This window comes from Triturus cristatus, chromosome 4_1 (genome assembly GCF_964204655.1).
Source record: "Triturus cristatus chromosome 4_1, aTriCri1.1, whole genome shotgun sequence".
Classification (NCBI taxonomy): Eukaryota; Metazoa; Chordata; class Amphibia; order Caudata; family Salamandridae; genus Triturus; species Triturus cristatus.
Window position 1 is genome coordinate 549082901 of NC_140585.1, and position 23956 is coordinate 549106856.

At 50.3% G+C, this 23956-nt stretch overlaps 1 protein-coding gene across 9 annotated transcripts in view; it reads right to left on the reverse strand.

Moving 5' to 3' along the window:
• Window positions 1–23956, reverse strand: part of UPF2 (UPF2 regulator of nonsense mediated mRNA decay) — a 1571752-nt gene that overhangs the window by 94870 nt on the left and 1452926 nt on the right. For 8 of the 9 annotated variants that reach the window (XM_085652863.1, XM_085652867.1, XM_085652865.1 and 5 more), the window contains exon 21: window positions 17390–17510. In XM_085652863.1, the coding sequence (XP_085508989.1) occupies window positions 17390–17510 (121 nt within the window). Of the gene's footprint in view, window positions 1–17385; window positions 17511–23956 lie in introns of those variants that run through there. The other variant, XM_085652860.1, reaches the window with a different exon arrangement.

The window sequence follows — 23956 nt, forward strand, 5'->3', positions numbered from 1 at the left end:
TTGGCCACGAAAGGGGCGAAAAGCGGAAGATTGAGGGCGAGGGGCCGAGAGGCCCAAGCACTTGGCTGTAGCCCTGGAGTCCTTAAAGCGCTGCAGCACACTATCCACTTTGTCACCAAAAAGGTGACTGCCATCGAAGGGCATGTCCATGAGGGTGCTCTGGACATCCCCAGAAAAACTCGTGGACCGCAGCCAGGTGTGGAGACGATGCACCACAGTGGTTGACATTGCCCTGCCCAGCGAGTCCGTAGTGTCAAGTCCACATCGGATTGCATGCCGTGCTGCATCCCGCCCCTCTGCAAGAGCCCGGGCGAGCCATGTCCGGGCCTCCTCCGGACACTGGGGCAGCACATCCCCCACAGTATCTCACAGGGAGTGGGAGTAACGGTCCAAAAGACAAGCGGTGTCGATAGACCGCAACCCCAAACTAAGGGAGGAGAACAGTTTCTTTCCAAACTGTTCCAGCCTTTTGGGTACCCGATCCGGGGGAGCGGACGGGAAGGAGGTCTGGGAGGTAGAGGCCTGGGTAACCAGGTTCTCGGGCGTGGGGTGCATGGACAGAAAACTGGGGTCACCCGGTGCAGGGCGGTGGCGCCAGGCCACGTTCCGGTCCATAGGAGGAACTGTGGAGGGCTTGGACCAGGTGCCCTTCAGAACGTCAACCAGTGCTTCATTAAACTGCAGCAAAGGCTCCAACCAGCTTGCTGACGGTTGGAGCACTTCACAGCCACAGCAGGCAGCTCCAGCCCAAGCGCTTCGGCCGCCTTGTGCAGCACCACAGAAAATGTAGCACCTTCCTCCGAAGCCACGGTTGGAGGAGAGATGAAGCCAGTGTCAGGAGAGGTGTCAAGACCACTGGCATCCCCCAGTTCGTCTGCCCAGTCCTGAGATAACTGGCCCTGCCGGGCCAGAGGGTCCTCGGACCCCTCCCAGTCGTCACCGTCATCCGATTCCTGGTACACAGGTGGAATGATCGGAGCTGGGCGGATGATGAAATTGCCACCCATCGCCGTCGGGAGCGGCGCCGGACGGCGCAGCTCTGACACCGGGCCCGGACCGGGACTAAACCGGGGATGGCGTCGTCCGAGGGTGGCACCGGAGGTGTCAGCGCCGGTGTCGTGAGGCTGACCGGCGCCAACTGGGATCCAGGCCTGGATCCCACGGGGACCTGCGGCGTCAGGACCGGAGTCGGCACCGGAGCCGCTGGCTCGCTAGGCCTCCCAGTCGAGCCTGCGGGGCCCGAGCGGGAGCCGGAAGGCGTCGACGGCGGAGCCAGGCTCCTCATGGCCATGAGGAAGGCACTGACCTCTGCCGGAGTCGCGTCAGTCCGAGGGACCAGAGGGTATGGGGACGGATGGGACCACTGCGGCTCCGACGGAGCCGCTCGGGTGGTGCCACCCGAACCCTCAGCCGAGTCGTGCGACCGGCGAGGGGAGCCAGAAGAGCAATGTCGTTTCTTCGACTTCTTGCTATGCTTCGACTTACTGGATCTCGAAGACTTGGACCCCGACGAGCGGTGGTGGCTGCGGCTCCGCGACTGGTCCCTCGACTTCCTCCTCGACCGGGACCTTGAGCGGTGCGGAGCCGACTGCCGGTACTTGAGCAGCTTGCGGGACCGCTCCCGCCTAGCTTTCGAAGTCAAGACCCGGCAGTCGAGGCACGACTCTGCATCGTGGTCGGCCCCAAGGCAATAGAGGCACCAGCGGTGGTGGTCCGTGACCGACATCAGTCAGTGACAGGAGTCACAAGCTTTGAAGCCAGGCATCCCTATCGGCACCAGAGTCGAGGCCGACGTGAATGGAACCAAAAGAGTTAAAATAAAGTTCAGTCATAAAGTGACTAAAAGGGTATGCTCTTCCCGGATCGGCGCTTACTGGCGCGGAAAAAAGAAGAACTGACGTCTGTGTGCGAGGGCGACGTGCAAGTACTCTGACGACGTCATCCTGGCGGTCACGACGCAGACGACCGACGCGGAGCCGCAGACGACGCCTAGCGACGCGCAAGGGTATTGCTGACGAAAAATCTTTCCCGATCCAGCCTGATGCCTGGGGATATTCTAAGGTGAGGAATCTAACTAACGTGTTTTCTTTCAGATCCATATTTACAATTTGCCTGGCTGCCAAAATAACCTCTCAGAATTTGGGAGCGAGGTCGAAAGCTGTCAACTGTTGCCCTCAATCTCCACGCAAGGAGGCGAAGAGTGGAGTGGTTCGGTTGAGAGCCCTCCCCTGCTGTGACAGAAGATCCGCCTGCAAGGGCAACCTGAAAGGAGGATCGATGCTCATGTCTAGAAGCTCAGAATACCAAACTCTCCGTGCCCATTTCGGAGCCACAAGAATGACTTTTGCCTGGTAGCTTCTGAGCTTCTTGAGCACTCTGGGCAGGAGAGGTATGGGCGTAAAGGCGTATAGGAGGCCTGAGCTCCACATGCGGTGAAAAGTGTCACCGAGCGAGAGCCGCCTTGGAAACTCCAACTCACAAAACTCCTGACATTGTGCGTGGGACATTTTGGGAGGCGAACAGCTCTAACCATGATTCTCCCCACCACTGAAAGAGACTCTGGCACGGAAAGAAAAGAACTTACATCAGTGTGGCGGAGTGGCGGTTATATTGACGATGTGGACGTCACAACGACGACGAGCACAACGCCGATGACGTCACGCAAAATCGACCGACGCCACCTACAAGGGTACTGCTAAGAAAAATGTTCCGGATCTGGCCTGACGCCTGGAAGTTCAAAGGTAAGGAATCTGTGGCTAGATGTCTCCATCAGATGAACAGAGTTAAAAATTCTAGACTAATAACACCTTTTTGGTGTTTCTACAATCCATTTCGGGAGGGTTCTTATTTTGTGGAGCCATATGTAAATACATTTTTTGATGTCAGTTCTGGTGTGACTAGTGAAATTAACTTGTTATCCCTGTGATGACTACAGGAGTTGTTTTATGGTGAGTGCATATGGGAGGATGCGGCACAGATATATCATTGATGGGGTTATCCTTGTGAACACACTCAAATACTTATAGGTCTCTCTTTGTTTTCACTAGGGTTCCTATACATTAAAGAGAGGTTCTTCAGAGTTGGGTGCTTGCTGTCTGTGGTTGGTGACATCCAAAGAAACCCACCCTGTATCCTTTTTTCTCCCCGAGGGCGGTTGCTGGCACTCACGTTCTCGTCTTCGTATATATAGATGATATACTGATATATTCGCAGTTTGAGCATGTTGGGCATGTAAAAAAGGTTTTGCAGTGAATTATGTTGGAGACAACCATCTTTCTGCCAAACTGGACAAATGTGTTTTCACCAAACCCAAGTTGATTTTTTGGAGTTTGTCCCCTCACCATCAGGCATACATATCGACCCCAAGAAAATCAAGGCCCGCTTGAAATAGCGTAGCCCAGGTTCTGTGCGTGATGCCCAGTAATTTTTTGGCTTTGCCAACTTCTACAGGCAATGTATTAATCCCTTTTTTGATGTCCTAACCCTTATCACTAAACTATTGTGTAAATGGAAAGACTTTAGTTGGTCTGAACAAGACGAACAAGTTACTTACCTTCGGTAACGCTTTTTCTGGTGGATACAGTATCTGCCTGTGGATTCCTCACCTTGTGAATATCCCCTGCGCCAGCATTCCACAGAACTTTTCTTCCCCAGCACTCCACGTCGACGTGGGCGACGTCATAATGCATCGGCTCCGCTCGCGACTCCATTCGACGTCACCGGAGCCATAAGAAGCCCACGTCGGCGTGATGACGTCAGTTCCACCCATTTTTTCCCCGTGCCTTCGAGGCGAACAGGTGGACTAACGACAGACTCAAAGTATACACAGTATACAATAAACCATAACATATATATATAATATGCGAAGGAAAGGAATGCAAAGAAAAACAAGCATTTCCTACAACTGTACCATACAGCAAAAACACATATCTACAAGACCTTTTTCATGGCATATGAAGGTGGACAACGGGGAGGCGGGTGGGCCAGTGAGGAATCCACAGGCAGATACTGTATCCACCAGAAAAACCGTTACCGAAGGTAAGTAACTTGTTCTTCTGATGGATACATCTGCCAGTGGATTCCTCACCTTGTGAATAGATTCCCACAGCAGTCCCCACTCCCGGTGGAGGGTGTCCACCTTCCTATACCAGAAAGTCTTGCAAGACAGAGCGCGCAAAGTGGCCCTCCCTCCTCATCTCAGAGTCCAAGCAATAATGCTTTGCGAAAGTATGGAGGGAGGCCCAAGTCGCGGCTTTACAAATGTCTGCCACCGGAACACCCCGGGCCAAAGCAGACGTAGATGACTTAGCTCTAGTTGAATGAGCCCTAATGCCCTCAGGAGGGGTCTTACCAGCCAGGGCGTAGCAGATCTTGATAGCCAGTATTATCCATCTCGACAGCGTGCGCTTGTGCACCGCTTTACCCTTAGAACGACCAACGTATCCAATAAAGAGCTGGTCATCAAGGCGAAAGTCCTTGGTTCTGTCCAAATAAAAACTCACAGCCCTCTTTGGATCCAGGCGATGGAGTCTTTCCTCCTCTTTGGAAGGATGAGGAGGTGGGTAAAAAACAGGGAGAGTAATGGACTGCCCCAAATGAAACGGAGTGACAACTTTAGGCAGGAAAGCAGCCCTGGTCCTGAGAACCATCCTTTCAGCATGTAAGGTAAGAAAAGGAGGTTTGGAACTAAGAGCTTGAAGCTCACTTACCCTCCTTGCCGAGGTTATGGCCACAAGAAAAACCACCTTAAAGGACAACAGCCTCAAAGGACAACTATGTAGAGGCTCAAATGGGGACCCCATTAGAAAGGTTAAAACAAGATTAAGGTCCCACTGAGGCATTACAAATGGAGTGGGAGGAAACATGTTTGTAAGGCCCTTGATGAACCTCAGAACAACCGGAGATTTAAATAGTGAAGGCTGATCTGGGAGGCACAGAAATGCCGATAAGGCCGAAAGGTAGCCCTTGACCGTGGCCACAGCAAAGCCCTGCTGAGCCAAGGAAAGAACAAACTGGAGCACATTGGAAAGATGAGTCTTTAAAGGGTCAATGGATCTCTCTCCACACCATTTTACAAATTTTGACCACCTGTAGGAGTAAATGGACTTGGTGGAGTGTCGCCTGGCCGATAAAATAACGTCCACCACATCAGGTGGGAGAGAGAAGGAACTCAGGTTGCCCCGTTCAATCTCCAGGCATGAAGGTGTAAGCTCTGGAGGTGGGGGTGTAGAACATGCCCCTCCGACTGCGAGAGGAGGTCTGCCCTCAGAGGGAGACGGAGCGGAGGGCACGAGGAGAGGTGGAGAAGATCTGTGTACCACACTCTTCTTGGCCAATCCGGGGCGACCAATATGACTTGGGCCCGGTCTTGGCGAATCTTCCTCAGAACCCGAGGAATCAAGGGTATGGGAGGAAACGCGTAAAGGAGTTGCGAGCCCCAACTCAACTGAAACGCGTCCCCCAACGCCCCCAGCATCGGATACTGGAGACTGCAGAATGACGGGCAGTACGCGTTCTCGAAAGTGGCAAACAGATCCACCCGAGGAGTCCCCCACGTCCGAAAGACGTGACGAACTACCTCCGGATGGAGCCTCCACTCGTGGTCGGCGGAGAACTGCCGACTGAGACTGTCCGCACGCACGTTCAGCACCCCGGCCAGATGATTAGCAACAGACAAATCTGATGGTCCTGAGCCCAGGACCATAGACGTAAAGCCTCTCTGCAAAGACTAAGAGACCCCACTCCTCCCTGCTTGTTGACATACCACATCACGGTCGTGTTGTCCGTCAGGACTTGAATCGACTGACCGCGAAGGGAAGGGAGGAAGGCCTTGAGCGCCAAACGAATCGCCCGCAATTCCAGAAGGTTGATGTGAAGCAACCTTTCCTCTGGAGACCAAAGACCTTTGATCTCCAGGTCCCCCAGATGCGCACCCCACCCTAAGGTGGATGCATCCGTTATCACTGTGGCCACCGATGGAGGCAGATGAAAAGGCTTTCCTTGAGACAGATTGCCCTCCACGCTCCACCAAGACAGATCCGCTGCAGCTTCTCTGGAGATTCTGATCGACTCCCCGAGATCCCCGTTGTGCTGATACCACTGCTTGCGGAGGCACCACTGGAGCGCCCTCACTTGCCAGCGTGCATGGTTGACCAACAGAATGCAGGAAGCGAACAGACCGAGCAGGCGAAGGACCTTCAGAACTGGAACAACCGCTCCATTGTGGAATAAAGGGACCATCTCCTGAATGTCGAGAATCCTTTGAGGTGGAGGGAATGCTCGACACACAGTAGTGTCCAGTACCGCCCCTATGAACAGGTTGCGTTGAGAGGGCACCAGGTGAGATTTGGGCACATTGATCAAAAAACCCAAGTCGAATAACAGCTGAGATGTTACCTGCAGATGACGCTGCACCATCTCTGGGGACTCTGCCTTCAAAAGCCAGTCGTCCAGGTAGGGGAAAACTGGAATCCCCGACCTCCTGAGATGAGCAGCCACCACTGCCATCACCTTCGTGAAGACCCGAGGTGCGGAAGTAAGACCAAACGGGAGGACCACAAACTGGTAGTGTTGCGACCCAACCGTAAAACGGAGATACTTCCTGTGCGACTTCAGGATTGGGACATGAAAGTACGCGTCCTGCAAGTCGAGCGACAACATCCAGTCTCCTTGCTGCAACGCTTGAAGAACCTGCGCAAGGGTCAGCATCTTGAATTTCTCCTGCTTCAGGTAAAAATTCAAGATTCTGAGGTCCAGGATTGGACGCAATCTGCCGTCCTTTTTGGGAATCAGAAAATACCGGGAGTAGCATCCCTGACCCCTTTCCTGCTCCGGAACCACCTCTATTGCACCCTTCTGAAGCAAGGCTAGAACTTCTTTCTGCAGGAGAAGCAGATGGTCTTCCGAGCAATAACCTTGGCAAGGAGGGTAAGGGGGAGGAAATTCCCGAAAGGGAAGGGCGTACCCAGTCTCTACGAGGTTCAAAACCCAAAGGTCTGTTGTAACAGATTTCCAACCCCGTAGAAAGTAGGACACCCGACCCCCCACAGGTCTTACATGATCCGGGATGGGGAATCTAGGGATGCTTCCCTGAAGCTTCATTGGGAGCAGAAGAGGAGGAGGAAGAAGAGGGGTTGCGCCCAGAACCTCTCCGACCCCTTTGTCTCCCTCTATAGGACTTATAGAGGGGATTCTGCTGCTGTTGTTGCTGCTGCTGTTGGGGCTGCCGGTAAGAGCGAAAAGACGATCTTCCAAAACCCCTACATTTTCGAAAAGACGAACCCCTAGCAGGAGCTTGCAGTCCCAAGGATTTCGCAGTCAACCTGCTGTCCTTAAATCGCTGCAGGGCAGAGTCTGCCTTTTCCCCCAAACAGCTTCTGTCCGTCGAATGGCAGATCAACCAGCGTAGTTTGCACATCAGCTGAGAACCCAGAGGTACGGAGCCAAGCCTGCCTCCTTGCGGCAACAGACGACCCCATGATCCTTGCCACAGAGTCCGCAGTATCCAACCCTGATTGGATAACTTGTCTGGCAGCCGCCTGAGTGTCCGCCACAACCTCCAAAAAGGACGACTCGTACCCCTCAGGCAACTTAGGGGCCAAAGACTTAATGGAGTCCATTAGCGCATGCACATAACGCCCCAACAGGCATGTAGCATTAGTTGATTTTAACGCCATACTTCCAGTGGAAAAGGTCTTTTTGGCTGCCTGATCAACCTTTTTAGATTCCCTGTCAGCTGGAGACTGAGGGAAGGCACCCGAAGCATGCTTGGAACATGAAGCCTGCACAACCAAGCTGTCTGGAGATGGATGAGTTGACAAGAAGTCAGGATCCCCTGGTGCAACCTTGTACCTGATTGCCACCTGCCTACACACCGCCGGAGATGAAAGGGGTTTCTTCCACACCTCCAAGACCGGCTCCAAGATGGCCTCATTGAAAGGCAACAAAGGCTCTGATGTTGATGATGGAGAATGCAACACTTCTGTAAGCAAGTTGGATTTGTACTCCACAGAAGGCAGCTGCAAATCCAAAAATTCTGCCGCCTTTTTGATCACTACATGATAGGGAGCCAATTCCTGAGGTGGAGAAGACCTGGCAGATGCATGCTCCCACTCTGGGGTTGTATCCAATCCACTAGCTTCATCAATGCCTTCAAATTCATCTGAGGAAGAGTCAACCTCACCTTCTTCCACATCTGTCCGATATCTCCTTTCCTCCAACACCCTCTGGGCCTCCCTCCGCGACCGGATCCGGGGAGCCGGCGTCGACGACGTCGTACGCGGCGTCGGAGGAGCCAAAGGTACCGGAGTCGGCGGCGCCATAGGTGGAGTCGGCGGCGCCGGACGCGGCGCCGATAGAGTCGGCCTCGGCGTCGAGCGTCGGCGTGGAGTTGGTGCTCCAGATGGGTAGGCCGCCCTATTAAAAATGCCATACATAGCATTTAAGAAAGTGGTAGAATCTGTACCTGGAGCCGGGAACTGAGGAAAAGGAACAGGCCCTGTATCCCCTTGTGGAGTCACCGGCGTCGGCTCTGCAGTATCTTCAACCGGAGCCTCAGACTCTTCAGGAACCAGAACAGACTCTTCCTGCTCCTGTTCATGCATGGAAGCATCCGACTCCACTCGATCCGGAGTCGATTCCTTAGACGGATCCGATGACCGCGTCGGGGACTGAGCCGGAGTCTGCTTCTTCGAAGGAGAACACCTCGGTGACTTCAAAGGTGAAGGAGAAGGAGACAAGCATTTGCTCCGGCGTCGAAGGGGCGAAGCCGACCTCGACCTCGACTTCCTGGACCTCGAGGACCGACGTCGAGAAGAATGTTTCCTCTTCTTGTGGTGCTTCTTCGACCTCGAAGACTTCGAAGTCGATGACCCCCTCTTCGACTTCTCCTTTTTCCTCCCTCTCTTCTCCTCACCGATCCTCTTCATGAAGAGCTTAGTCTTCCTCTCCTGGAGTGATTTCGGGTTCATGCTTCTACAGCATCCGCACTCCTCCATATCATGTTCCGAAGAGAGGCACCATAAACAGTTCTGGTGTGGATCCGTCATCGACATCAGACCTCCACATTCCCTACAGGGCTTAAATCCCGACTTTCTAGTCGAAGACATACTCGAATTAACAGATTAACACGGCTAAACTACAAAATAGCCAACGAGCACTGGAAAAAAACCGTTGCGCGTCGAAGGCGCGGAAAAAAGGGAACTGACGTCATCACGCCGACGTGGGCTTCTTATGGCTCCGGTGACGTCGAACGGAGTCGCGAGCGGAGCCGATGCATTATGACGTCGCCCATGTCGACGTGGAGTGCTGGGGAAGAAAAGTTCCGTGGAATGCTGGCGCAGGGGATATTCACAATGTGAGGAATCCACTGGCAGATGTATCCATCAGAAGAGAAGGCTTTTTCTGTGCTTGAAGAAAAGTTTACTTCGGCTACCATTCTGAAGCATGCAGACCAATCTGAGCCTTATTTTGTGGAAGCAGATGCATCTCAGTATGCATGGGTTGTGTTTCATCACAGAGGGAAAAGAAAACTGGAAGGGTACATCCCATTGCCATTTTTCTCTAAAACTCTTCTACCAGCTGAACAGAATAATACAATAATTGAGCGCGAGTTGTTAGCCTTCAAACTCTCATTCCAGGAATGGAGGCAATATTTGTTGGGGGTCGCCCCCTATCATAACAATATATTCTAACCACAGGAACTTGAAGTCTTGTTGCTCTGTCAGAGCACATACACCTCGCCAGATGAGATGGATTTCGTTCTTTAGCGAGTACAATTTTAAAACAGCGATCTTCGCTGAAAACAAACAATTGGGAAAGCTAACGATCCTGCCGCCATTCACGGCGAGGAACCGAGGCCACGCCTACCCTAGGCGACGCCCACCCGCCCAAACCAGTATAAAACGCTGCTGACAGCGCGTCGATTTCAGAACTTGCTTTACTCCTGAGGCGGAAGCCGGGAGATCACCTTTTAAAAATTTGCATATCTTGTGTCACTACTTCGCCGAACACCTGATTTTAAATTGCACTCACCTGCCTGGCTCCACCAGAAACGGGCCACAGAAACGCCTAAAACAGCGATCTTCGCTGAAAACAAACAATTGGGAAAGCTAACGATCCTGCCGCCATTCACGGCGAGGAACCGAGGCCACGCCTACCCTAGGCGACGCCCACCCGCCCAAACCAGTATAAAACGCTGCTGACAGCGCGTCGATTTCAGAACTTGCTTTACTCCTGAGGCGGAAGCCGGGAGATCACCTTTTAAAAATTTGCATATCTTGTGTCACTACTTCGCCGAACACCTGATTTTAAATTGCACTCACCTGCCTGGCTCCACCAGAAACGGGCCACAGAAACGCCTAAAACAGCGATCTTCGCTGAAAACAAACAATTGGGAAAGCTAACGATCCTGCCGCCATTCACGGCGAGGAACCGAGGCCACGCCTACCCTAGGCGACGCCCACCCGCCCAAACCAGTATAAAACGCTGCTGACAGCGCGTCGATTTCAGAACTTGCTTTACTCCTGAGGCGGAAGCCGGGAGATCACCTTTTAAAAATTTGCATATCTTGTGTCACTACTTCGCCGAACACCTGATTTTAAATTGCACTCACCTGCCTGGCTCCACCAGAAACGGGCCACAGAAACGCCTAAAACAGCGATCTTCGCTGAAAACAAACAATTGGGAAAGCTAACGATCCTGCCGCCATTCACGGCGAGGAACCGAGGCCACGCCTACCCTAGGCGACGCCCACCCGCCCAAACCAGTATAAAACGCTGCTGACAGCGCGTCGATTTCAGAACTTGCTTTACTCCTGAGGCGGAAGCCGGGAGATCACCTTTTAAAAATTTGCATATCTTGTGTCACTACTTCGCCGAACACCTGATTTTAAATTGCACTCACCTGCCTGGCTCCACCAGAAACGGGCCACAGAAACGCCTAAAACAGCGATCTTCGCTGAAAACAAACAATTGGGAAAGCTAACGATCCTGCCGCCATTCACGGCGAGGAACCGAGGCCACGCCTACCCTAGGCGACGCCCACCCGCCCAAACCAGTATAAAACGCTGCTGACAGCGCGTCGATTTCAGAACTTGCTTTACTCCTGAGGCGGAAGCCGGGAGATCACCTTTTAAAAATTTGCATATCTTGTGTCACTACTTCGCCGAACACCTGATTTTAAATTGCACTCACCTGCCTGGCTCCACCAGAAACGGGCCACAGAAACGCCTAAAACAGCGATCTTCGCTGAAAACAAACAATTGGGAAAGCTAACGATCCTGCCGCCATTCACGGCGAGGAACCGAGGCCACGCCTACCCTAGGCGACGCCCACCCGCCCAAACCAGTATAAAACGCTGCTGACAGCGCGTCGATTTCAGAACTTGCTTTACTCCTGAGGCGGAAGCCGGGAGATCACCTTTTAAAAATTTGCATATCTTGTGTCACTACTTCGCCGAACACCTGATTTTAAATTGCACTCACCTGCCTGGCTCCACCAGAAACGGGCCACAGAAACGCCTAAAACAGCGATCTTCGCTGAAAACAAACAATTGGGAAAGCTAACGATCCTGCCGCCATTCACGGCGAGGAACCGAGGCCACACCTACCCTAGGCGACGCCCACCCGCCCAAACCAGTATAAAACGCTGCTGACAGCGCGTCGATTTCAGAACTTGCTTTACTCCTGAGGCGGAAGCCGGGAGATCACCTTTTAAAAATTTGCATATCTTGTGTCACTACTTCGCCGAACACCTGATTTTAAATTGCACTCACCTGCCTGGCTCCACCAGAAACGGGCCACAGAAACGCCTAAAACAGCGATCTTCGCTGAAAACAAACAATTGGGAAAGCTAACGATCCTGCCGCCATTCACGGCGAGGAACCGAGGCCACGCCTACCCTAGGCGACGCCCACCCGCCCCTTTCCGCTCCCTCAAAAGATGTGCAATTACCGGACGCGCAGCGGACGGGCGCAGCGGGCGCGCCGTCAGCGCGCCAAAGGCAAGCCCGTCTGGGCCCGTCCGGCCTTAGGCCTAGCCACTATGCCCAATCTGCAAAAGCACATATCATACTCCCGAGGATCACTGCTCGCCTTGAACCCGAAAAAACATCCCCTGTGCAAATACATCCTCAAGGAAGACACTCCCTACGCAGGATGCATCCGCTGCAATAGACCCGAGGAAACGGAACGCCACCAAGGACTTCGGCTTGGCCTTCTGAATTGCAGATCCTTAGTAAAGCACGCCCACGAAATTAACATCCTCGTTCAGGATGCGGTGTTAGATCTTTTATTTCTGACGGAAACATGGCTGACCCCGCACAATGATTTCGATGTGGCCAATGCAACACCCCCTGGCTACCAAATATGTTGCCTGAACAGACCAATCGGTAGAGGTCGCGGCCTCGCCATACTCTACAAACACCATCTTAAATGCAGAATTGAATATGGGACCATTAAAGACTGCGAGAACTGCCACTTCACTATCCAGATCTCTCCATCTACCTCCCTTTCGGGACTGTTAGTGTACCGGCCACCAGGCTCTCTAGGCGAATTCACCAATACTCTAATGGACCACATCTCACTTAAGACTATTTCAGTCTCTAACTATCTCCTCCTAGGGGACCTTAACATGCACTTTTTGGACCCCAAGGAAAATGCCGCAGCAAACTTGCTTGCTGATCTCACTACAGCCGACCTCCATCTGCAAAATCCCAAAGCCACCCATGAGAAAGGTCAACTTCTTGACCCTATCTTCTCCAACATTAAGAACCTATACGTCCAGGACCCTACTCCCCTTCCCTGGACAGACCATATGTTGATCCTTCTGCACTGGTCACTCGAAACGACACCAGCGCTCAAACAAAAAACTAGGATACTAACCAGACGATGGCACAAGTTAGTACCTGAGGAATGGGAGGCCAAACTACGTGAAACCATTGCCCCCCTATCCACGGAGCCAAACACCGCGGACAGAGAATTCACGGATTGGCTAGTCCGACCCTTAGATAGCTTCATCCCACTAACCAACACTTTAAAACATTTTAAAAGAATCAACCCCGCCCCCTGGTACACCACCGCCCTCACTGCCCTTAAAAAAAAATGCAAAAAGTTAGAACGCACGTGGAGGAAAAACAAGTCCATAGAAGAGAAAAGCGCTTATCAATTCTCAATGAAAGCATATAAACGTGCCCTACAAGACGCCAAAAAGGCTTACTATGAGGAAAAAATAAAAAGCTCCTCCTGCTCATCTAAGGAGACTTTCTCCATCCTCAAAGAACTCCTCCATGTCCCTGACCCCCCACAGAAACCCATGGACCCCAAAGCAGCGGAGGAAAAATGCGTCAAGTTGGCCACCTTCTTTGACGAAAAAATAAAAAAAATCCTCACCTCCCTCCCGACCGCCAACTCAGACTCCATCGAGAGAGCTAAGGAGCAGCGGCCCCCTCCCGACAAGCCCTCTTTGGTGTCGCTCGGCCCAGTTACAGAAGAGGAAATAAGTGTTATACTCACCACAATCAAGAGCGGAGCCCCTAGTGACCCAGTCCCCATACGATTCGCTAAAAACATCCCGCTGACCATAGTTCCCCAATTGACAGCCCTCATTAACATTTCGCTGGAACAGGGAGAGGTCCCTTCAAACTGGAAGGAGGCCGTCGTCAAAGCGCTTCTCAAGAAACCGTCGCTTGACCCAGCAGACCTTTCCAACTACAGACCTATCTCACTCCTTCCTTGGATAGGTAAGGTCGCCGAAAAACTTGTGAATAAAAAACTGTCTCACTACTTAGAGTCAAACCAACTCCTCAACGACTCGCAAACAGGCTTTAGGCCAGGTCAGGGTACGGACACTGCTCTCCTCGCAGCAGTAGAAAGAACTAGAGAAATCATCGATACAGGAGGATCAGTGGCAGTGGTCCTCCTAGACCTAAGCGAGGCCTTTGACACGGTCAGCCACCAGGTCTTAACGCAACGTCTGGAGAATATCGGGGTCAAAGAAAGAGCGCTGAAATGGCTATCGTCCTTTCTCTCTCGACGCTCCTACCAAGTATGGGAAGGCGAAAGCCGCTCCCCCTCCATTCCCCTCCAGTGCGGCGTGCCTCAGGGCTCATCCCTGAGCCCCACGTTGTTTAACGTTTACATGGCCCCACTGGAGGAACTCGTCTCTCCCTTCGGAGTCACTATCGTCAGCTATGCTGACGACACACAATTGGTAGTGACACTCTCCCACCCCAAGTTAGAACCCTCTAATCTCCACGACTGCCTCTCCAACGTACATCAGTGGATGAGTGACTCTGCTTTGAAATTAAACGGCTCCAAAACGGAGATCCTGCTCCTAGGACATAAAACCACGAAGCTCCCTTCTAACATCTGGCCTGCCTGCATGGGTGAACCCCCCACTCCCAAGAAGGAGGTCAAGAGTCTCGGAGTATGGCTGGAGACCGATCTTACCTTCAGGACACAGGCAAGAAAGACGGCCGGCATATGCTACGGTCTACTTAAATCCTGCAGGAAGGTACTCCCGCTACTACCTTTCCAGCCGCGTCTCATGCTGATCCAGGGCCTAATTTTATCCAGGCTGGACTACAGCAATGCCATTTACCTGGGCTCTCCAGAATCCACTCTTCAGACTCTGCAAAAAGCTCAAAACGCCGCAGCCCGACTCCTAACGAACACCCCGGCTAGATCGTCTGCCAAACCCGCACTTAGGAGGCTGCACTGGCTCCCTATCAGGGAAAGGGTCACTTTCAAGGCCCTTTGTCTCGCCCACAAGGTATTACACAACACCGGCCCTCCCATACTCAACAACTGGATCACCCCCTATAGACCCACCAGAGCGCTCCGCTCGGAGCACGGAAACCTCATTACGATTCCCAAGGTGAAAAAGGCCCGCATAGGTGGCCGCCGCTTCTCGGTCAATACAGGAAATAAATGGAATGCACTCCCTCTGAGCCTCAGAGCGGAACCCAACCTCCTTCGGTTCAGAAAATCCCTCAAAACCCTACTCTTCCCCTAAGCCGTCGCTTCTAAGTGACCAAATCCCCTTTGCGAGTAAAACAAAGGTTCAGCGCTGGGATACCCATTGGGTGACTACGCGCTTTATAAAACCATAAATAAATAAATAAATTTTGTTATCACTTACCGCCTTGGCAAAGAAGCCAACATACAACCCGAAAGGCAAAGACCTATAATCCCAACAGAGATGATCATATGTGGGGGGGATTGCTGGGGAAGATGAATCTGCTGCATTCTTAAGAGACCTGGTTATGGCCCTTCCCTCTGTTACATCCAATGAATGAATCCTGTCAAAAGTGTTAAAGGAGGGATATTGTACCATGTTGACAAACTATATATATCCCAACACGATGAGTTACAACAACAGACGATGCATTGGTGCCACTCTGCACCTTTGGTAGGACATCCAGGGAAGGAAAAAACAAAACTGTCTTGTCAGTGGTGATTTTGGTGGAATGATATAGCGAAAGATGCGCTGGCGGGCGTTTGTTTGGACTTGTCCCACACTGCCTGAACCCACGCCACCACCCATAGTTGTAGATGGTGAGGTAGAAGACAAAGTTCAACGTATTTTCAATTCTAGGAAAAACAGAGGCAAGCTACAGTACTTGATTGATCAGGTTGGGTATTTTCCTCAGGATAAGTCCTGGGACATCTCAGATGAGGTATATGCCCCTTCGCTTGTGTGAAGATTCCAAGCACTGCTTCTGGCAAAGCCCCAACCGATAGGTCGTCGTTTGGGGGGAGAACTGTTAGGTCTTGTGCCTCTAGTATTGTAAATATCTTGTGGACAACAGAGCCATGAGGCGTTACTTAAATCTCCTAGTTCCAAACCCTTTGCCCCCGCTGACCATCAATACATATAGTGAGGGCATAGATACAGTTTTCCTTTTTACTATAATACTTTGGGTTTATCGAGTGTCTCCGTACTGTGCTGACCTCTTGCACGACTTGAGGGAGTACTGACAACACAATGGTTTGGCCGTTTGAAGAAGGGGTGGCAGAGTAGTATATAAGCCACATAAGTGTTGGTAAAGGTGCTTGGCTTCAGGTTCCCCTCTTGATTTGTCCATACATCCTGGTTTCCTTCACGCTCCTCTGTTTAAGAGCAGTGGTAGTCTTTTTTGGATTATTCAGGACTTCCTGTATTTTTGCCAGTATCGGATGCAACTTGGCCTTGGTGGGTTTTACCAGCTTTGGTCAATCTTGACCTATCATCCACTTGTTCTTCAGGACCCATACCTCTCCCTGGTCACCGCAATCTCGGAGCACTCTAATCAGCATATCCAAGCTTTAGTAGGATGAGTGTGGACTGCTGCATCTCCTGTTATGCTTTGTGTTTTTCCTTCTTGGATCACCCAGATTCCTCCAGCAAAAATAACAGTACAATGATGAACTGAGTAAAGAATTCTGAACTAATAGCACCTTTTTTGTTGTTTGTACATTCTTGTTTTGTGAAGCCATATTTAAACCTCTTTTTGGATGTCATTTCTATTGTGACACTGGAAATTAAAATGTTATCTCTGTGATTACTACAGAAGTTGTTTTATGGTTAGTGCATATGGAAGGATCAGTCACAGAGATATCATTGGTGGGGTTATCCTTGTGAACATACTAGAATACTAATACATCCCTCCTTGTTTTCACTAGGGTTCCTATACATGGAAAAGAAGTTCTTCAGAGTAAAGCACTTGCTATTTTTGTTTGGTGTCATCCCAAAAAACCCATCCTGTTTCCTCCCATCTTCCTGAAGGCGCTTGCTGGCACTCGTGTTCCAGTCACGTGTAAGGGCTTGCCCTTGGGAAGAGTGAGTAGGCCATCTACACTACTGCAGAATGAGCCTCAGGTTAGTGCAAGCTTGATACCAGTTTACCATCAGATCCAATGCAATGGTAATTACATTATAGAAAAGGCCCATTTTGCGACTAATCGCAATTAGGAAATCCGCTGTACATGCGGTTACAGATTCACAAATAGGAACTCCCTCTTTGCGATGTCCTATTTTGTGAATCCTAAAATGCTATTTCTTCTGGGTAGAAATCACTTTTTCGATGCTGCATATGCTTCTCGTACATATCGACAGGCCATTCTGCATTTCCCAATAGAGCTGAATAGCGATTCGGACCGTTAAGAAATGCAAAATGTGTTTGTACATATAGGCCATAGTTCCCTAAACACACTGAAAAGTTTTTTGAAGTTTGTAGTGGAGCTCTGGATCCTTGTTGAAAAATTCTCCAGAACTAATATGGTGCCTGAGGATAGTCTAAAAATGAAGAATTTGAGATTAGATGTATCTGCTGGAAGATAACGTTTAATAGTGGCCCTGTGTTTATAAAGGAAAGCCTAATAAGCCAGTTTAACAAATAAAGTCAGGTCCTACCTTCCGCCTGTTTTAAAGATTAGGTCTGCATTTGGAGCTCCCTTTGGATGTTGGTAACGAGGCCGTCGTTCACGGTTAGTGTTGGCTGGAGCTGGTCGCTGAGCCAAAGACTGCAACATTTCTGAAACCAAAAATAAGCGGTTATTTGTTATAACAGGTTCTTTTAACTTCCCTTTTGTAAATACACATTAAGGAATATGCTACTTACCAGTATGCATCTGTTCTTGGCATGTAGAGCTGCAGAGCCACACACTAAGGATAAGATCGCCATCTGGTGTTGGGCTTGGATGATTGCAGGTTGGTGTTGTCTTCGGAAGAAGTCTTTGGTCACGAGATAGGTGACTCCTCCTCTGGACAACAGTGCGCATGGGCATCCACTCCATCCTCAGATTTTTTTTCGCCATGATGGGAAATGATGGAGTGTATAAGAAGTAAAAAGAAAGGATGTCCATGTGTAGTGTCTAATTAAGACAATGCTGGAACAGATATAGGTCCCGGGGATGCGGGTGGGCGTGTGTGGCTCTGCAGCTCTACATGCCAAGAACAGATGCATACTGGTAAGTAGCATATTCCGTTCGAGGCATACGAGCTGCAGATCACACACTAAGGATAGACTATATAGCAGTGTCTCCCCTAGCGGTGGTCACCTGTATCGGTTGCAGCAGTTTGGAATAGAGTTCTTAGGACAGCATGGCCTACTGAAGCCTGTTGTTTGGATTGCACATCGACACATTAGTGCTTAGTGAAGGTGTGTGTAATAGACCATGTGGCTGCTTTGCAAATGTCTAAGGGGATGTTCCCTAAGAATGCCATAGAAGCCCCTATTTTACGCGTGGAGTGCGCCCTAGGGGGAACTGTAAGAGTACGTTTAGCTTTCTGGTAACATATTTGGATACATTTAACTATCCACCTGGCGATACCCGATTTGGAAATGGGTTGCCTTTATGTGGTGGAGCGAAAGCAACAAACAGTTGCTTGGTTTTTCGAAAAGGTTTGGTTCTGTCGATGTAATAAAGCAAGGCTCTTTTAACATCTAAGGTATGAAGTGCCCTCTCAGCTACTGAGTCTGGATTAGGGAAGAAGACTGGCAGTTCGACTGACTGGTTTAGATGGAAAGGGGAGATGACTTTGGGGAGGAATTTAGGATTTGTCCTAAGAACCACTTTGTTACGATGTAGTTGTAGGAAGGGTTCTTCAAGGGTTAAGGCTTGTATTTCACTTACTCTTCACAGGGATGTGATTGCGTCAAGGAAAGCCACTTTCCATATTAGGAACTGCAGTTCGCATTTGTGCATTTGTGCATTGGTTCAAATGGGGGACCCATGAGCCTTGTTAGAACAATATTAAGGTTCCACACTGGGGAAGGTGGTAACCTTGGAGGAATAATTCTTTTAAGACCCTCCATAAATGCTTTAATGGCTGGTACCTTAAAGAGGGACAGGTGTTGTCTATTTTGCAAGTAGGCAGCTAATGCCGTTAGGTGTAGACGTATAGAGGAATACGCTAAATTAAATCTTAGCAAGTGTAGTAAATAGCAAATGATGTTTTGGATGGAAGCATCCAGTGGTTGCATTTTGCAGCATAGCATGCCCTAGTAGTAGGTCTTTTGGCTTCTTTTATGATATTCATACAGTCTGGAGGAAGGTTGAGGTACCCGAACTCTAAGACTTCAGGAGCCAGATTGCCAAGTTCAGTGTTTGAGGATTTGGGTGTCTGATTTCTCCATGGTTCTGGGTTAATAGATCCGGGGAGAGACGCAGTTTTTGATGTGGAACTAGCGAAAGTTCCAGAAGTGTGGTGAACCAGGGTTGACGTGCCCAAGTGGGAGCTACTAGGATGAGTGTTAGCGACTGTTGTTTCAGTTTGCGTACCACAAATGGAATGAGTGGGAGAGGCGGAAAGGCGTACGCAAATCTGCCTGACCAGTTCATCCATATTGCATTGCCCTTTGACCGTGGGTGTGGGAACCTGGCGGCGAAGGTTGGGCATTTTGCGTTTTCTTGTGTGGCGAACAGGTCTATGTCTGCTTGTCCCAACTTTTGGAAGAATGGGAGTAGGACTTTGGGGTGTAATTCCCATTCGTTTATTTGCTGTGTGTGGCGACTTAGGAGGTCGGCCACCTGGTTCTGAACCCCTGGAAGGTGTTCTGCTAGCAGGTAGATGTTTTGGGGAATTGCCCATCTCCAGATTTGTTGTGCAAGTTGGGACAGTTGTAGAGAATGTGTCCCCCCCTGCTTCTGTATGTAATACATTGTGGTCATGTTGTCCGTGCGGATGAGGACAGTTCTGTTTTTTAGATGCACTTGGAAGGATTTCAGTGCTAGGAACACCGCCAGAAGTTCTAGGTGATTGATGTGGAGCTGTTTTTGTTGAGGGGTCCACCTGCCCTGAGTGGTGTGTTGAGGAAGGTGGGCTCCCCACCCTGTGAGAGATGCGTCGGTGGTCAGCACAACTTGTGGAAGAGGCTCTAAGAACGGCCGCCCTTTGGACAGGTTGATGGTGTTCGCCCACTCCAGTGAACGAAGTGAGCGGCTGTCCACCAACACCAGATCGGTAAGTTGTCCGTGGGCCTGGTTCCACTGTTGTGCTAGACATTCCTGTAAGGGACGCATATGAAGGCGTGCGTGGGGTACTATGGAGATGCATGACGCCATCATGCCTAAGAGTTGCATGAACACACTTGCTGGAAGAGTGTTGTGTTTGAAATTTTTTGATGAGATTTTGTATGTTGGCTATCCTGGCTGTGCTGGCATAAGCTATGGCCTTGGATGTATCTATGGTGGCTCCCAGGTATTGATGTACGTGGGAGGGCTGTAGTTGAGATTTTGGATAGTTGATGGTAAATCCCAAGTTGTATAGGGTTTGAATAGTGCGGTGACTGTGGAGAATGCATTTGTCTAGAGTATTGGCTTTTATGAGCCAATCGTCCAAATAGGGGAAGACATGGATTTGTTGTCTCCTGAGATATGCTGCCACAACTGCTAAGCACTTGGTGAATACCCTGGGTGCGGTTGTTACTCCGAATGGGAGAACTGTAAACTGATAGTGCTGACCGTCTACCACGAATCGTAGATACTTCCTGTGAGCGGGATGCATAGGGATGTGAAAATATGCGTCCTTGAGGTCTAATGTGGCAAGGAAGTCGCCTTGTTGAAGTAATGGAAAGACCTGTTGGAGAGTGATCATGTGGAAATGATCCGATTGTATGTACTGGTTTAGTAGTCTGAGGTCTAGTATGGGTCTTAAAGTCGTGTCCTTTTTGGGAATGAGGAAGTATAGAGAATATACTCCTGTGCCCTGATGTTGAAGTGTATTTTGAAGCAAAGACTGAATTTCTTGTTTGAGGAGCGTGAGGTGGTGAGACGGCATGGGACTGTGCGTGGGTGGTATGTTTGGGGGGGTGTTTATGAGTTTGAGGCAGTAGCCAGACTGGATAATTTGTCTTACCCACCTGTCTGTTGTGATGGAATTCCAGACAGGTAGGAACTGTTGAAGTCTTCCCCCGACCGGAGTGGAATGGTCTGGGGGGAGTGGTGGCAAGTCACTGTTTAGTGGCTGGAGAGGTGCGGGTGTTGTTGTTGCCCCGTCCTCGGCCTTTAGTATTGTTTCCCCTGTAACCTCCTCTAAAATATCCTCTGTTAGGGGATGTTTGACCTGATGTTTTGAAGGTGGAAGAGGTGTCTGTTCCCACATTTTTGGAAGCCCCTCTATAAAAGGAGCGACGAAAGGAGCCTCTGGGTTGAGTAGACTGCAATGCTCCCATTGATTTGGCAGTCTCATTATCTTTCTTCATTTTTTCTAATGCAGTGTCTACTGCGGGTCCGAATAGTTGCTCCTGATTAAAGGGTTGAGCAAGAATGGTGGTTTGTACTTCCGGCTTGAAGCCAGAAATGCGTAGCCATGCGTGGCGTCTAAGCAATAAGCTTGTGTTGACTGCCCTAGAGGCGGTGTCCGCTGCGTCTAATGCACATTTGATGGAGGCATTTGATATTAGTTTACCCTCTTGGATGAGGTCATTGGCCTGTGATTTGTATTGATCAGGCAGGTATTGTAAAAGGTCCTCTAGTTGATCATAATGAGCCCTATCATAGCGAGCCAGTAGGGCTTGTGTATTGGCAATACGCCACTGGTTAGCTTGTGCGGCAACCCGTTTGCCGGAAGCCTCCAAGAGTTTAGACTCTTTGTCTGGGGGCGGCGTGTCTCCGGTTGTTTGGGAGTTCGCCCGTTTTCTGGCATTTGACACGACTAGAGAGTCTAAGGGGAGTTGCGTTTTGATGTACGCAGGATCTTGTGGCGCCGGTCTGTATTTTTTTTCGATCCAGGGGTTGAGAACCCTGGCCCTAACAGGGTCTTTAAAAACCTCAGTGGCGTGCTTTATTACTCCCTTAATCATGGGTAGAATGTGAACTGTCTTTTGCGACTGCTCAAAGGTGTCGAGGAGAAAATCTTCCTCAGGTGTGTCGGTGTGCATAGTGATGCCATGAAACAGTGCCGCCCTGTTTATAAGCTGACCAAACCCTAAATGGTCATCAGGAGGGGAGGGTTTTGAGGGGTATGGAGTGGGATCAGGCACATCATGCATAGGGTAAGCCCAGTCATCTACTGGTGCTGTGTCCGGGAGGGTAAAGGGATCAGTGGGATCATTAAAGAAATCTGGGTCTCCCCCTCCCCCTAAATCATCATCATCCTGTGGAGGTGGTGTGTGAGAAGGAGATGGTAGAGGTGAAGGCGGTGGGGGTGGGGGGGATGGGATAGGAGGTAATGTAGGAGAGGAAGGACGTATGGGTGAAGTGGCACAGTCCTCCTTCTTTGGAGGAGCTGGAGGAGGTGTTGTGTCCAGCTTCCTTTTCTTGTACGGCACCGCTGTGACATGTCCGTTTTTAGGATTTATGTAAATCCGTTTTTGCGTTGGATCTGGCCGAAAAAGTTCCTCAGTGTCCGAAGGTGGCTTTGGCGCCGACTTTTTTGGTTCCGATCTGGATTTTGTGAGATCGGCAGGTTCTTTGTGGACTTTTTTTGGTATCGAGGATGTTTTTGGTGCCGAAAAACTTTTCGGTTCCGGTGGATTTTTGGGTGCTGAAGGATCTTTCGGTGCCGACGAGCCTTTCGGTGCCGGTGGAGACCTCGGCGCTGAAGAACGTTTCGGTGCCGGTGGAGACGTCGGTGCCGAGTGACGTTTCGGAGCCGATGGAGATTTTGGCCTCGGAGCCTGCTTCGGTGCCGAAGGTATTATAGGCACAATAATATGAGGTTTGCTCGAGCCCGAGCCACCTGCAGGCTTAGTTTTCTTCGGAGCCGGACCCGGGGGCGGGGCTTCTGAAGATGATTTTGGATCGCGACTGGGCCCAGCTGGCAGAGTCTTGACCAATGTCTTTTTTGGTGGGATTGGGGTAGGGGAGCTGGTAGTCACAGGCAGCCCCGGATCAGAATCGTCGGCCTCAGACACGATCTGGAGGTCTTCGGAGTCGTCGTCAGGGACATCCTGTGCAAAGATGTCTTCTGGTTCCGGAACCGGTTTGGCCATGATATGGCGTCGAGCTCTTCGGTCCCGGATAGTTTTCTTCGAACGGAACGCGGCGCAGGCTGGACAGCTGGATTCGTTGTGGTCTGGTGAGAGGCACAAATTACAGACCTCGTGGTGATCACTATGAGGAAACTTTGCTCCACAGTGGGGGCATTTTTTAAAGGGTGTCCTTTCCATCAGCCGCGTCCGGATTCGGTCCGATGGGATTTCGACGTCGAGTTATACATTTTTGAGAGTTGTTGTGATTGCTAGAAGTTTTCTGCTGGAGCGGAAAAAAGTTCATCCGAACCCAATGGCGGAAAAAAACAATCTGAGGATGGAGTGGATGCCCATGCGCACTGTTGTCCAGAGGAGGAGTCACCTATCTCGTGACCAAAGACTTCTTCCGAAGACGACAACAACCTGCAATCATCCGAGCCCAACACCAGATGGCGATCTTATCCTTAGTGTGTGATCTGCAGCTCATATGCCTCGAACAGAATGTTTCACGCTAATGATTCTGGACAGCATTCACACAATTTTTAATGGACAAACAGGAACCTATTTTAAAATGTGTCAAATGCATTGCAAATACTGTTTAAATTAAGTTCCAAATATTAGTTTGAAATAGAACTGAAAAATTTAGCATAGCTCAGCCACCCAGGAGGCCCACTGTGTGGCACTACCACTGACTGAGTGCTCAATTGAGCCTTTTAAGAAAGCCATCTCTCCAGGTTGGTGCTACTCTTCCTACATTGGCTCCACGTTTTTAGTACTCCTGTTTCCCACTTCCTTTTATTAGTTTTCTTGGGTAGGTGTGCTACCCTTCAGTTAGGAAGCAATCAGTTTTTCAGTGTACTTTATCAACTTATAAGACGTGTTTCTGTGCACTCCACCAAGGCATGTTAATAGGGAAAAATGTGAAGGGGAGCATTTCTCAGGATGAAGTATGAAACAAATGAGTATATAAGTACAATGTGGATGCTATAAGCTTTACTCCTCTGAGTTGGACCAGAGTGTTGGTTAAAGGCCTGCCCCTCCCATTACCTGCCTGCATTTGTGAA